We start from the raw sequence: 14771 nt of genomic DNA on the forward strand, positions 1-14771 counted from the left end.
ACTGTTCCGGCTGCAGAGCATCTTATCCTGGGGGAATCCTCCCTCATGATGAAGATTTCTTGACACTTTTACAGAAAGAGCAAAATAGCTGAAGCTTGTCACTAAAAAAAAGGGACCTTTTTTAGCACTTCACCTAGAAGGAGGAGGAAATTAAAGAATTGTGTATTATCTGCAGCTGCTGCATTCAACATAGAGTATACTGGTTTATTCTCTAAAAAGAGTTGCTTTTGCAGTTTGAAATGCTCTGGTACCTCATTGTGAACTGCCTTCCCCTTGGCTTGTGGCAGTGCCAGGCTCTGTTGCTCCACGTACACTTCAAGCTGGTGGTTTCATTCCAGCCATTCTCTGCCTTCAGCCTCTTGCTGCTGCGTTGTCTCCTCCTTGGTCTGCTCAGCTGCTTGTCCAGCTATGTGGTCCAGCCATATTGAGGAAGTGAGCTGGTGAAACTAACCCAGGAAAAGGGAGAGGTGGTTAGTTTCCATCCACATTGGTTCCTAGATATGATTCTGTGAGCTGCTGCACAAGTGCGTATTTATGGTGTAACGAATAAGAAAGGGTGATGCAGTGCTGGGGTTGGCAGTGTTTGGCTGATGCTGGTGCTGGCTGAGCTGCAACACAGTGGGGTTTTTGTTTCGTGTTTTCCAATGTCTCCAGCACAAAATTATATGAAATGCATAGGAGGTAACACTAGATATTTAAAACTTCCCTCGAAATAATATTTACTCTGTCACAAAACAAAGCCCTTGATGAGGAATTCTAGAACCTCTTTCAGTTGTCTTTGGATATGTCTTTGTATCTGATAGTCTCCTGGTTTAAGCTAATTATCTTTGATCAGGAGAGGTTAATTGAATGTTGCCTGTGTAGAGTTCTGAGGAAATTTTAATAATTCAGTATAATATCAGTGAACATAGTGGGTGAACAGGAAGATTTATTATCAGGATTCAAGCCTCTCTGGCATCATGACTTTGCTAAATGGATAGGAGTAGAGTTCTGGCTAAGCTGCAGATTCAAACAGACATTCATTACCTGTTGCACATTGAGTTCTTAACTATATTGTGGTCTCAGCACCAAATTTAATGATCCTCTTCCAACAGGTTTAGGAGAAGTGAGACTTAAACCCCCAGATGCTGAAGGGTGCAAGGAAATCACAAATCATGGAGATAAGGACTCACATCTTTTTCAGAGGTGCAGGTGTAGGTTAGGACACTCCACAGTTTTGTTTTTTTTTGTTTTTCCAAACCTCGTTGACCTCATTGTATACTGTGAATGGTAAGAAACTTGTTTAACTTTGCTTGAGAGCTAATCAATGAAACATTTTACTTACAGCAAGCACACAAATAAGTTTGCAATCCTAAAGAGACCTGGAGAAAATCGCTGTCTTAGAGTACAGTGTAGGCTGTTCTTTGTCAAGGATGAAAGGAAAAAAAAGTTACCAAAAATGAAGGGAATGAGCATGGTAGTTGATTGATTTCTCTACTAATGATGTTAATTAAAAGATAGATGGCACATAAAACTCTTGAATCATTTTTATGAGTAGCAAAATTCATGTGCAAAGCTGTTTCTTAAGGAGTATTTCAGTTGCTCATAGAAACAGCCAGCGAAACTACCCAGCTTTGCAGCTGGTTGTGAAAAAATATTAAAGGTCCATGTAGCTTCTTTAAGTGAGGCATAATATTTCTGTTGACATTTTTGATACAATTTTCTAAGAAAATAGGACCATGTAGTCTCACATAATGTTTTTTGTTCATAGGGGTTTTTTGTTTTTAATTTTGTAGTTTTTGTATATATTAGAGGTACCTGGGTATCCCTTCTCAGGCTCTGTTTATAGTCTAAGTCATAAACAAACTTTAAATGGAATGACTCCATCATTTAAAGGCTGTCAAACAAAAATTGAATATTCCTCATACCTTTCCATGAAGGAAAACTAATCTATCGCTGGATTGGTGTTAAGTGATATAAAGTGTCATACTATGATTCTAAAACAGATTATGGCCTTTCAACTCCAGTTAAAAGCCTTTTAAGACAAGCAACAAACAGGAAAATTGTCTTTTGGTTTCAGAAGCTTTTAAAATGTGCTTTTGGTCAATCAGCTTTTAAGGTGGATTCAGCCTTACAAATAAAGACACTTTTGGGAAAAAAATGGTGTAAGATGAGCTCTGAGGTAAAAGTATGCACTAAGCAGTTGTTTGAGGCTTGTTGGTGTATTGTGGTGATCCACAAAGTATGTGGAGCCATTTCTCAACGTCCCCATGGTAGTGGGTGAAACGCTGGTGAGTTGAGAGATTGGGAAAATATGACGCTGAAGGATTTGGTGAGAACTTTATGTATTTCAGTTGGCAGTTCACTGAGTGCTGCATTCATGGGAGGCTGTTTGAAGCATGGGTCTTCAAAGTTAAAATAGAAACAACAGCTAAGCAATGATTTAAGTGTGACAGTCCTGCAAAATTGCTTTGTTAACTAGGTAAATTTTATAAGATGTTAATAATGTAAAATATTTGTCAAAGAGTAAGAGTGTGATGTGCCTTGAAGCTAAGACCTTAGCCACAGCTATTAAAGCTGTTGGGCACAGAAAGGTGGGAGAGAGAGATTGATTTGATCTGATGATTTTCATTCAAAGTGCAGTATTGTAGTAAACCAAGATAATGTTGGAGTTGGATAAAATCACTTAAACTAAATATTTTAGTGACATATCCTACTCTGTTCATTCCAAGGGAAAAGGACTCTCTCATCACAGCAGATGGTAACTGGCAGTAAAACTCTCAAATTTCACTGTGCCCTTAATTTTCTCTGAAAATCTTGATATGTCTTCCTGATGTATTTTACTTTTATTTAAGGTTGTTAGAGCAGTTTCCAAGATTACCATGAAATCAGGAAGCTTTGTTCAGCCAGTTCCTTATGGCTCTGGATTAGGTGGTGATTTGTTTGGGCTATTTGTCCATTAATGCTTGTTGAAAATAGTTTTGGCTGGGAAGTGTTTCCAGTGCAATGATGCAAAACATCTGGGTGATCCTGCTGCTGTGTTTGAAGCTGATAGTGTCACATTGCTTGGAACTGCTCAAAGAGTTGGGGTGATTTAGTCATGTGGGATAAAAATGACATACAGGACATGAATAAGAATAGCTTCTCTTGAATATCAGTGTTGCTTAATCCAAGCTTGTAGGTGCTTGTTGCTTGTCCCTTGGCTTTGCTGAATCCTGGCTGTTTATACTTGCTGTCTGACAGAGAAAATTGAGTGTTTGGTGGGATTTTTTTGTTTTTTTAAACAACACTGCTTTGGGAATCATTAAAATGCTTTGAAAAAAGAGAAAGGATTAATTATCAATCTAAGAAAATTCTTTGAAATTTTTTTCTTATTTTTAGCGCCGTCTTCGTCATCTTCGGAATATTGCTGCACGTAACATTATTAATAAGAATGGCCATCGCCTCTTGGATACGTACTTCACTCTTCACTTGTGTGATAATGCCAAGATCTACAAAGGTAAACCAGGCTTGCTATCAACCTTTTTGCTAGTTAATCTTTGAATTCTTCTGAAATGAATTCTCTTTCTTCCTTTTTTTTTTTTTTTTTGTCTTGACAACTTTCTGCCATTAGTTGCATCACCTTTGCTATCACTGGAAAAGAGCTCTTTAGTTTTCTCAATTTCATGAAAGCTCTCAGAGTTAGCAGCCAAGGAGGCAAAAGAGATGACAGGTTTTGTAGTCTTCTAAATCAGCCTGCTTTTGTCATTGCTCTTGCCTGAGTGATGATGTAAGAAATTGGGAACTTCCAAGGGCACATAAAAGTTAAAGCTTTTGGAGCTTTGGTTGCCTTTTGTGGGAAAGAATGTCCCACTATGTGCATACCAGTTGTTTTACAGAGCATACATCAGCACATACTATTATCAAAGTTTTCAAAAAATAGAATTGTCAGCCAATGACGTGAAGCATCCAGTCACCTGTTCTAGATAACTAAACTAGAACAGGTGACTGGAACATTAGATCTCATGTGTTTGAACATTAGATGTGTTTGAACATTAGATCTCCTTTCTTTCTTGCTTTTCTTTCCTACTACAGTATATAGTTCATTGTGGAGAGATGTTATTGAAAATAAATTTTCATGCTCCTTTTGGCACGATTGGAGATGAATTTTGATTTTCTCATAATTTTTATTTTCATCTGGCACAGTGACACATCTGGCATCTTGCCTTGCTTTTTTTTACCAAGGTTGGTGTTTTAGAAGGATAAGAATACAAAACCTGAGCTTGCGGCCTGGACTTTGTTGTGGTGGTTGGTTAAACCTGTTGCTGATGACTGTTTCTCAGTGGTTGGTGTTAGGGACTCTTCTGCACTTCAGCAAAGCTTTATCCCTGGTCTCAACTGGGCTGGGATATTGTACAAAGTCTTTATTCCTGCCTCTAGAGCTGTCTAAAGTCTTTTAAGCTCTTGCTTTGACTGGGAACGTGAGGGTTCATGTGCCAGCAGTTGCTTATTCCCATTTAAATACAGGGTTGTTAGCACCTTTGTCGAGTAACTTGGCAGCTTCCTCTCTGAGCACCTGGAACAGGACACCATCGCTCTGCAGGAAAGTGCTGTAATTAATTTATCCAAGCTGCTGTGTTCCAGGAAGAGGTTGTGTGGCAAACCAGTCATTTTTGCAAATGTTACCCAAATTCTGTTAACTACCGTGCCATGTTCTTTCCTCAGAAATCAAAGCCTTGTAAAACTTGAGGGTTATCATGGATATAAAGATGAAATAGTAAATTTAAATGACTTGTAATAAGTGAGCCTGAAGGAGTAATTTTAGTCAAAACTATGACTGCATTTCAAAGTCTGTCTTATGAATCGGTTACTAATAATCTGGATCAACTAACATTTGTCATTTTTGATTGTTACTTATTTTGGTTTTTTCTGTTTCAAATACTAAGACTTGTATTGGTGTTAAAGCTAATCTAAAGGTGCTTTTTTTACTTATTTTTCTTCAGAATTTTATAAGAGTGAGGTGATCAAGAATTCTCTGGTAAGTTACTTTAATGTGGAAGAACTTTGTTTTAAAAATTGTGTATTTAGTGCAGTATACTGATTTCTCTGCTGAATACCATAACTGTTTAATGTGTCTTTCCACTGTTTGGTTCTGGTAGGAGCATTGTGTTCTCCTCCTTTTCAGATTCTTTTCATGAGGATTAGAATAGGGAGCTGCTGAGTAGTAGAAATGCTGGTTTATTAACATCTTCGTGTTGTGTAGGAAAGCAGCAAGGAACGTGTACCTGCCAGATATATATATACATGTATTTTTTAAAGAGCTAATAGCTGTAAGAAACTGAAGTTTGAAAACATGTTAGACTTTCTAAATTTTTCATTTTAGATGAATGAAGGAGCTAGAACTGAACAGTTTATTACCAATGAGGAAGGGTAGTAATAGGATAGGAGTAGGATGTTGCAAATGTTGGCTAAGGGAGTTTGAAAACCTGCTGAAGACTTTTTAATGCCTCCATTAACAAGGCCTTATTTATAGCACCCTGGGTAAATGCTTTGAAACCCTCCTGAAAGAAGGAAGAGCTGTCTGCTTACTCAAGGCTGCTAACTTCTCTAGTTTCTCTCTTGTTGTTAGGATTTTTAGTTCTGTCTATTCTAAATCAGGGAAAGGAACAACAAAAAGGGAAACTAACCACAGGATATAAGAGATAGAATAACACCAATCTAAATAAAAGATGTCTTGAGGACATCCTGTATATAACCTATGGGTATTTGAATGACCTGGTATTCTTGTGCCTGAATAGCTATGAAATACTACTTCTTGTTAGGAGGACTTGATTTAATGCATTTCTTCTGTAATCCTTACTAGGTTACTCTTCCTCTTCCTTGTTAGGAGGACTTGATTTAATGCATTTCTTCTGTAATCCTTACTAGGTTACTCTTCCTCTTCCTTCTTTTCAGAGGCATCCTATTTCAAATTGACTCATTCCAGTGCAGGGATGCTAGGCCTTTTCCAAGCTGCTTAAGCACTAGAAGGGAAGGCAAGTTCTTTCATGGGGTAGTGGGTTCTTACCTTTTGTTTTGCAGGAGCTACTGTTTCTGTGTTCAGCAGAGGAGGCAGAGAAATAAATATAAGTAAAAGCATTTCCCATTTCTGCTTTTGGACACCCTGTTGTCTCTTGGCACTAGTAATGTGGGATTGACTTGGTTTTGTTACAGCTTGGGTCAGTTCTTTAAATGTTGTTAGAGATGAGTGGAAATTCTTGGAGCACGTTGTCTTTGCAAATCTGAGTTCTGGTGGAATTTTGCACCTTTGTCAAGTAACTTGGCAGCTTCCTCTCTGAGCACCTGGAACAGGACACCATCGCTCTGCAGGAAAGTGCTGTAATTAATTTATCCAAGCTGCTGTGTTCCAGGAAGAGGTTGTGGGGAAAACCAGTCATTTTTGCAAATGTTACCCAAATTCTGTTAATGTGTGTTGGTTCTGAAAAGCTCCAGGTGCAAGTTGGATCTCATGGAGTAAAGATGAGGTTTTAGTGACAGCATTTGAGGACTGAGCATCAGTCAGGAGGAGAAGAATGTGAATAAATATGTCAGCAAGTTCTGCAAATTTAATTATTGGGGAATATATCAGCATTTAACTTTGGGAATACATGCTATACTCTGGTTTTTAGAAGCTGAATTATAACTGTGAAAGGAACGTTATGTTCATTTTGAAAGTTCCTGATTTGGTTAAACTGAATTAGTAATTTCTAAAGTAAATGCTTTGATGCCTTGTAATGGAAGGAAGCAAAATCCATTCACAGTTTCTGAAGTACTTTACTGCATGTACCTTTTCACAGAGGAATTCTCTTTAGCAAACTCTGTGTTTGAGTCTGACGCAGCAGAGCTTGAAATGGCTGTTGTTCCTAATTCTCTTTGAGGTGGGCTTTGCTGCTTTCTGAATTGTCGATATATGGACTAGTTTCAGCTTATTTAAACTGTATTTATCTTTCTTTGAATACTTAGAATCCAACATGGAGGAGTCTGGACTTTGGAATAATGCCTGATCGTCTTGATACCTCTGTCTCTTGTTTTGTTGTGAGGATCTGGGGTGGCAAGAAGGAACACTTTCAGCTTTTGATTGAATGGAAGGTCAATTTAGATGGGTTAAAGTACTTGGGCCAGCAGGTAATGTGAAAATATTTTTTTTCAACTTTTTTCTTCAGGAAACAAAACATCTGGATGAATTAATATATAGAATGCTGAGAAAGGAAATGAGTGTGTTTAAAGATTGTATTTTAAAGTTTGATTACAGATATTCATGTTAGTTTACATCAAAGCTTTAAATCATAATATCATATAGTGGTTGGGGTTGGAAGAGACCTTAAATATCATCCCATTCCACCCCCCTACCATGGGTGGGATCACCTTCCATTAGACCAGGTTGCTCTAAGCCCCGCCCATCAAGGCCCACTTCCAGGCATGGGGCAGCCTGTGTCAGGACCTCACCACCCTCACAGCCAAGAATTTCTTCCCAATATCCCATCTAACCCTCCCCTCTGGCAATGAGAAGTCATTTCCCCTTCTCCAAAGTCCCTTTCCAGCTCTCTTGGAGCTGCTTGAGCCACTGGCAGGGGCTATAAGGTCTCCCTGGAGCCTTCTGTTCTCCATGCCAAACTCTTGAGTCTTACCTCTGTTTAGTTTCCAGCTATCTTAATTTATTTCTGACACCTGGAAATGCAGTAATAGGAAGGATGCTCTGTCTGGTGTTTCTGATTTCAAAGTAGAATGGCTGAACATGGTGACTATTGCTAAAGCTGTGAAGCAAACAGGTTTTCCATGTTAAATTCAGTTTTCTATGAGTTTTTGTGTACTTCTAGAACTACAGGTGATGAAAAACTACTTTCGTCTTTTGGAGCAATTTGTGCTCATTTGGTGTGAAAATTTGCAGTAAGCTGGCTGTAAACTGATTTTTTTTTTCTTCTTTCCCTACAGATCCATGCAAGAAACCCAAATGAGATTATTTTTGGTCTCAATGATGGTTATTATGGAGCTTCATTTGAACAGAAGGTAAGGGTGTATTTGTTCTGATTTGGTGGTACTGGTGACAAACTGAAATTCAACCTGTGAGATTCATTTTTCACATCTGGATGCTCAGAACATTAAAATGCTTTGTTTTGAGAAGGAATAGTTTTTTGACATGATAGATACGAACTAATATCTTGCCTTGGTTGCATGGATATCTGTGATGTTTTGAAAAGACTTGAAGTGTAGCATTTAGGGTCCAAAACCCCTCTGATTACTGAAAATAAGCTTTGACTGTATTCTTTGAGGCAGACATTTCATTCAAACATAGGACATATTGAAAGTGATGTGGTTGTTAAGACTCATTTTCATGGCATGTATAAAACCACAAACCTTTGGTTACCAGTATGAAGCCTAGAGTTTGTCGGTCTTTAATGAGAAGTTATTTATTTGCTCTTGCTGTACCTGTGTTACCCCATGGGTTTTTTTCAAAGATCCACTGTAGTATTTGTGCGTCTCCATCCAGTATTGTCTCTGACCTCATTGACGATGAAGAATTTAAAACTTACTTGTTGTAAGTAGTGCCTCTGACAGTTTTCTTTTTTTTAAATTCTTAAATTGTTGGTGGCAGCACTGTGGTACAGATAGGTTGTGTTAAGGAGTCCGTGGTTGGAGAGGAAATGACTCCTTGACACACAGCTGCAGTTTCTGCATTCAGTTTTCCTGAAGCAGGATGCAGTTGTGTTTCAGGATTTCAGTACTGACAGCCTGGGCCTGAATTCAAAGATGGGAACATTGTCTTCTTTTTCTCATTGTTGTCAGGACTTATTCCCTAGCTCATAAGGTTTAAAGGTACTTCTTGGTTTTGTTTATAGAATCATACCATAGAATGGTTTGGGTTGCAAGGATCTTCAAGACCATCTCATTCCAGCCCCCTGCCATGGGCGCAGGGACACCTCCCACTAGACCTGGTTGCTCCAAGTCCCATCCGACCCGGCCTAGAACACCTCCAGGGATGGGGCAGACACACTTCTGTGGGCAACCTGTGCCAGGGCCTCAGCCCTCACAGGGAGGAATTTCTCTGAAATCTCTGATCACACTGACGGAGGGCAGGGTTAGAAGTCATTTCCCCTTGTCACAGAATATTCTGAGTTGGAAAGGACCCACTAGGATTATTCTGTCATTCCAGGCCCTTGTCCAAAGCCATCTCCAGCTCTCTTGCAGCTCCTTTAGGCACTGGCAGGGGGTGGTCTAAGGTTTCCGTGGAGCCTTCTCTTCTCCAGGCTGGACATCCCCAGCTGTCCCAGCCTGTCTCCAGAGCAGAGGTGCTTCAGCCCTCAGAGCCATTTTGTGGCCCTCTTTTGAACTTGCTCCAGTAGCTCCATGTCCTCCTGATGTTGGAGATCACAGAGCAGCACTCAGGTGGGGTCTCTCACCCTGCAGGTTCCTTGTTCTGTATTTTAGTTGCAAGTACAGTTGTAGCCTGTCATGTAGAGGAACAAAGTAGGAAACTCTTGCAGCAATACTGGTGGAGAAATTAGAAGTATCCCAGACAATTGTAGTATAATTGTCTTACCTGAATAGAAGAACCATAGCCAGAGCCTCTTTGTTGTTGTTGTGACTGATTCTCCACTTTTTTCCTAGAGATGCCATAAAACTTTTAAATTCTGTATCCTTGACAATATATAGGTATTAGGAGCTTTACCTTTCCTTCACCTCTTCTGTCCAGCAGCAACTTGGCTGTTGCTGAGATGCTGAAAAAGTTTTCTTTGAGTCACGTTCTTACTCAAGTTGCAGGTTTTTTACCGCCATGGATACTTAGCTCGTGGCAAGGAAAAAGCTCGGGTTTCAAGGGTTTAAAAAACCTTTGTAGGTGCCTTCTGAACACTGAAGGGCATTCTTTCTTTACTATAGATGTCTGACAGTAACTCTTGTAGTATTTACAGCTTTTCTACTCAGTGTCAATACAAAAGTGTGCTGCCAATATAGCTGCTTTGTTCTTGATCACATTTGACTTTCACATGATGGTACCTCCAACTTCTGGACAAGTTTATTATTATTTTGCAGCAGTAATTTTGTTGGAAAATTTCAGCAGGATTCTGGTACTTTCATCAGAACCATGTCTAATGTATTTTCCTTTCTGGCACTGGACCACTAAAGTGCTCTGTTCCTCTCTGTTTCAACATCTCTACTAATCATACACCAGACCTGTGTTTGGAGTTGCTTAAACTGGACCAATGTTTTTAAGTAAGAGAGATGTGTGCTTCAGGGATTTATTTTGAAGCCATTAACCTGGATATAAAGTATTCCTGATCCTTGAGCAGCTTTCTGAGTCTGTTTGGTTTTGTCTGAGGCTTCATGCTTGTGTGTAAAACCAGTATTTACCCAAGTTCAACATAATCAGTTATGGATGGATACTAGCTTTCCTAAAGCCAGGCTTCTTGTCCTCTGGTTTCCTCAATGCCTTCCTGACTTACAGATTGCCTTTCAACTGTTCTATGCTTGCTGCTTCCGACTGATAGGGCTCACCCTTCTTCTTTCAGAGATACCTTTTCAGAAAGTGTATTGAGGGAAGCAAGTGTAGCTTCTAGTTAATGACTAGCTTTCTGATTTCTCTTTAAAGAAGTAAAAGCAGAGCTAGTCAATACAGCTCTCCATAGTTCCAAAGTTGTCAGAGGCATGGGGGAAGAAAGGTAAGTTATATTTTTTCAGGGATGCTGAATTGTGGCTTCATTTTCAACCATCAAGAAGGAAAGACCCTCATCTTTGCAAAGCTGGATCTCTCTCCTTTTTCAGTCTGTGGTCTCCATCAATGTAGGTAGAGTCTTCCCCACATATCCATATCCTTAGAGGTTTTTTTAGTGGCTGGATCCTGGCCACTTTGCACAAGCAAAGCCTTTTTGTTTACAAGTACGTGTGCCCGTATCTAGTAAATGTGGTAGAGAAAAAGACACACTCTTCTTTCAGAGGGTGAACTTCCTAATAGCTAAGTCTGAAAGCCTTACATTACAGTTCTGCAAATTTACTCAGGATAAAACAGTTTGCATAAAAGAAAAGGCTGAAATAGGTTGCTGCTGCAAATTCTTTTACTCCTGAAACCAGTTATTCTAGCTCAGTCCTCTTGTTCTCTGAGAAATGTTGCACTTTGTTTTCTGAAGGCAGTGTTTGTTAAAACACCATCAAGTTCATGCTGTAAAATCCTAGAGTGGTTTGGAAGGGACCTTAGACCTCATCCAGTTCTGCCCCCCTGCCATGGGCAGGGATACCTTCCACTAGATCAGATTGCTCCGAGCCCCATCCAACATGTCCTCGAATGCTTCCAGAGATAGGGCATGGTGATGATGGTAACTTGTGCATTTTCAGTTTTCCACCATCCTAGTTCTTTCAGACAGAGATTAAGATGTTTTTAATTTGATATTTTTTTAATGGAGAGATGTCTGGATTTCAGCATTTAGCATCCAGTGTCTTTGGTATGAAAATAAGGAGCTGAGAGAGCTGCTGGGATGGTGCCTCTGTAGCAATATGATGTGCTATACAGTGTGTAGATCTCAGGATTATTTAGATGGAACCATATTTTTGGTGGAAAGGAATGTCTGCTGTGTGGCCTGTGGTTCACACAGTTGTGTCAGGAGATGTTGACGTTGACCTCTGAATATCAACATCTTCTGTATGGAGACAGATTCTTGTTGGGACAGGAAAGACTCTTGAGGCAGGGATTGTGGTACTCAGAATCCATCTCTGTCTGTTGGAAAGCTGGCTGATCACAGGTACGAGATGGGGCAGCTTTATACACTAAAGTGCCTTTTTTCCCTGCAATCCATAATCTTTCTGACAGTGCTGCCGGTGGCTTGACCTGCTTAAAATTTACTTTATCATGTAAAGCAACACTTCTAACAACTTTTCTAGGAATTTGTGTGACTGTGCCTGATATGGAAAAGCTCAGTATCTGACATTTCCAGCATGAGGAATTGCTGTTTTTCTCTTACTGTTTTGATACCTTTTGAACAGAATGGATACTCTGGTCTCTTAAAAGAACAACCTTACCTCATTCTTACTTTGTAACTTCCAGAAACTTGTTCACTCAAAACTAAGATTACTTTGATCTTTTAATGTGCTACAGCATAAAGGATGGAGCTTTATCTCATGTTCATGTAATTCTCTTGCACATGACTGAGTGGGCTCTCAGGTCTGAAGCTGAAGAATGGCAGTGCTGTCAGTTGCACTTTTCAGTGTTTCTGTGCATAAAATTCAGACAGTTATGGATTATAAAGTTCAAGAAAACACACTATGCGTCTAGAACATAGATAAACTGATAGGTCTTTTATACCTTTATAGGTAAGTGGTGTTATTGCCACCTTAAATTGTTTCTACCTACCATAGGTAAAACATGTGTAAATACAAATTTAAAATGCATTAAAGGTAAGATCATTTATTCTACTAAAAGTGCATGCTCTTACTCAAGAGGGTTTTTTTTTAATTTTAAACTAATATTCCTTCTTTTTCTCAAGGATCACTCAGGTACCCTGAAGAACAGTCTTCTCCAGGTGGATCAGAACTGTGTTCGTAACTCTTATGATGTCTTCTCTTTGCTTAGGTAAGGTTTTTGATAATATTTTGTGTAGCTTTTGTAACTTCTGTAGTGTCTGTGTGGGAGGAATCTTTCCAGAGATTAAAAAAACCCCAACATTCTGGTGTGGAACGTGCAAAGGAGATATCCAGGTTGTGCCAGTGTACTCATGTAGTGAGGAGCTGGGCTGTGGTGTATGTTTGTTCAGTGGTAGTTGCTGGGCTTCTGACATGTAGGTGCTTCAGTGCTCTGAGCTAGGACAGCCTGTGGAGCTGTACATGCCTTGTGAATGCAAAATCATGGAGCTTCTTTGTTGGAAAGTTTCTGTGGAAAGGCTCTACTCTGTTTTCAACAGCAGTACATTTTTTTAAACTACACAAGAACACAGTCAAGATCCAGTTACTCCAACACAGATGTGGACTAAGAAAGGTACAGTGTATTTTTTGCTTTTGGGTGGCTAATTAAATGTCTGTGATGATAAAAAGCATGAAGTGCTAGTATTAAGTTAAACAGGCTGTCCTTTTTCAGATCTGCTTTAATTATAATAGCTCAAAAAAATTAGTTATGAAAAAGTATAATTGTGGTCCACCACTATCAATAAATTGGTTTTGAGGAATCTCTATATAAATGGTATTTTACAAGACAGGTTAATGGCTTTGGTTGTGCAGTAGATGTGCTGTGAAGGAAACCCTTGAACAGGAAATGTTTAATATGCTTTCAAACTTCTGTGTAAACATGTGACTTTTTAAATCAGTTGTACAAGTTAAATCCGTTTGACAGTGTTGACAGTAGGTGTCAGTGTTGCCTGTCTGAAGAGAGAGGAAAGTCAGCTTAGGTTGCCTATTCAGATGTCCTTATTTAAGCTCTCTTAAAATTTCGCTGTTCTCTTTCTTGATTCTGTAAAACATATTTAAACTGAAGGCTGCTTTCTAAATGTTTGTTTTCTCTGCTTTGAGTGGGAAACAACCAGGGGGCGTATTAGGCGTTCTGATTACATTCTGGCACAGTCCATTAGAAGAGAACTTGTACTACCTAACATTAACTCTTTGTTAGACAGAAAAGGGAAAACATGTGCAATGTACCCTGTTACTTAATTCATGAGGGTTTTTCACATTTTGTGTACATGTCTATGTAGTATGAGGCACATTCCAGAAAAAAGAGTCACTATGGTCATGAACTTGACCCCTGTCTAGCTTTGTGTAATTGATCTGTAATCCTTCTTCTGAACATGCCTTTTTCCTCAGGCGGACAAGAAATTAAGAAGTCAGCTGTGATAAAGTTCACCTTGTTGAGTGACCAGTGCTGTTTTGAACCCTGATAATGGAGCTTCTCTCTGTTTTGGGGATGTGAGTCCAGGCTCAAGTCTCAAACAGTGCCTAGGCATGCTATTTGGTTTAATTTCTTTTAAGTTTTGTCTCTGAGCTGAGACATTCTCCTTTTCTCTTTTGTCCCAAAAGGAACAGTGTTTTCCAAGCCTCACTACCAGGCCTGATGCATATTGTATTTTAGTGGATTCTGCATACCATATCAAGGGGCTTACATTGCATTGTTTAGTTCCAGCAGAAGTTAGAAGCTGTGATTTGTGACTCTGCCTAGGTGTCATCTTTGTCTGATTTCATTGTAGTTAAGAAAGTTCATCAGGAACTAAGGCAGAGTCCTCTGTGTAGTTTAGAATCCTTTCTATTCCCTCTCACATTAACTCTGCTTTTTTACAATTGTGTTTTTTATTCTGCTGCTTAGCTTTGATATCAGGCTGAAAAGCCTGGTGATGATTTTTGTTTTAAAATAATCTGTAGTCACTTTTTGTTTGGTGTCGTTTTTCTCCTACCAAGTTTGGTTTGCCACCTCCTCCTGGAGTCCATGCTTAAATAGCCAGCGCATGAATTCTTCCCAAAGATAGTTTGTATGAGCATGTTCCTCTTTGAACAGAAGAGTGAGATGGGCATAATTTGAGTTATGATTCATTAGACAGGATGTGTCTAATGTTTTGGGAGGTGTTTTGGTTTGAAAAGACAGGTGTCTGCTAAGGAAGGCAGGATCCTCCCTTGAAACAGAAAATGCAAACCTCCTCCCTCCAAATTATTATAATTTTGAAATTAAGGGGTTTTTAGGCAAAGATATGGGAGTAGAATAACACTTATTTATTAAGAAAAAAATTAAAAATTAAAAGAAAAATACAAAAATAAAAATGCAGCAATACAAAACAACACTGGCAGAGTCAGAATACAACCTGACACCCTGTGGG

At 39.2% G+C, this 14771-nt stretch overlaps 1 protein-coding gene across 3 annotated transcripts in view; it reads left to right on the forward strand.

The window, feature by feature from the left end:
* Window positions 1-14771, forward strand: part of UVRAG (UV radiation resistance associated) — a 93088-nt gene that overhangs the window by 11189 nt on the left and 67128 nt on the right. For 2 of the 3 annotated variants that reach the window (XM_009098896.4, XM_050974182.1), the window contains exons 2-6: window positions 3361-3478; window positions 4962-4996; window positions 6961-7122; window positions 7930-8004; window positions 12468-12553. In XM_009098896.4, coding sequence (XP_009097144.1) covers window positions 3361-3478; window positions 4962-4996; window positions 6961-7122; window positions 7930-8004; window positions 12468-12553 — 476 coding nt within the window. Of the gene's footprint in view, window positions 1-3360; window positions 3479-4961; window positions 4997-6039; window positions 6088-6960; window positions 7123-7929; window positions 8005-12467; window positions 12554-14771 lie in introns of those variants that run through there. The other variant, XM_050974186.1, reaches the window with a different exon arrangement.

The sequence above is a fragment of the Serinus canaria genome, chromosome 1 (genome assembly GCF_022539315.1).
Source record: "Serinus canaria isolate serCan28SL12 chromosome 1, serCan2020, whole genome shotgun sequence".
Lineage (NCBI taxonomy): Eukaryota > Metazoa > Chordata > Aves > Passeriformes > Fringillidae > Serinus > Serinus canaria.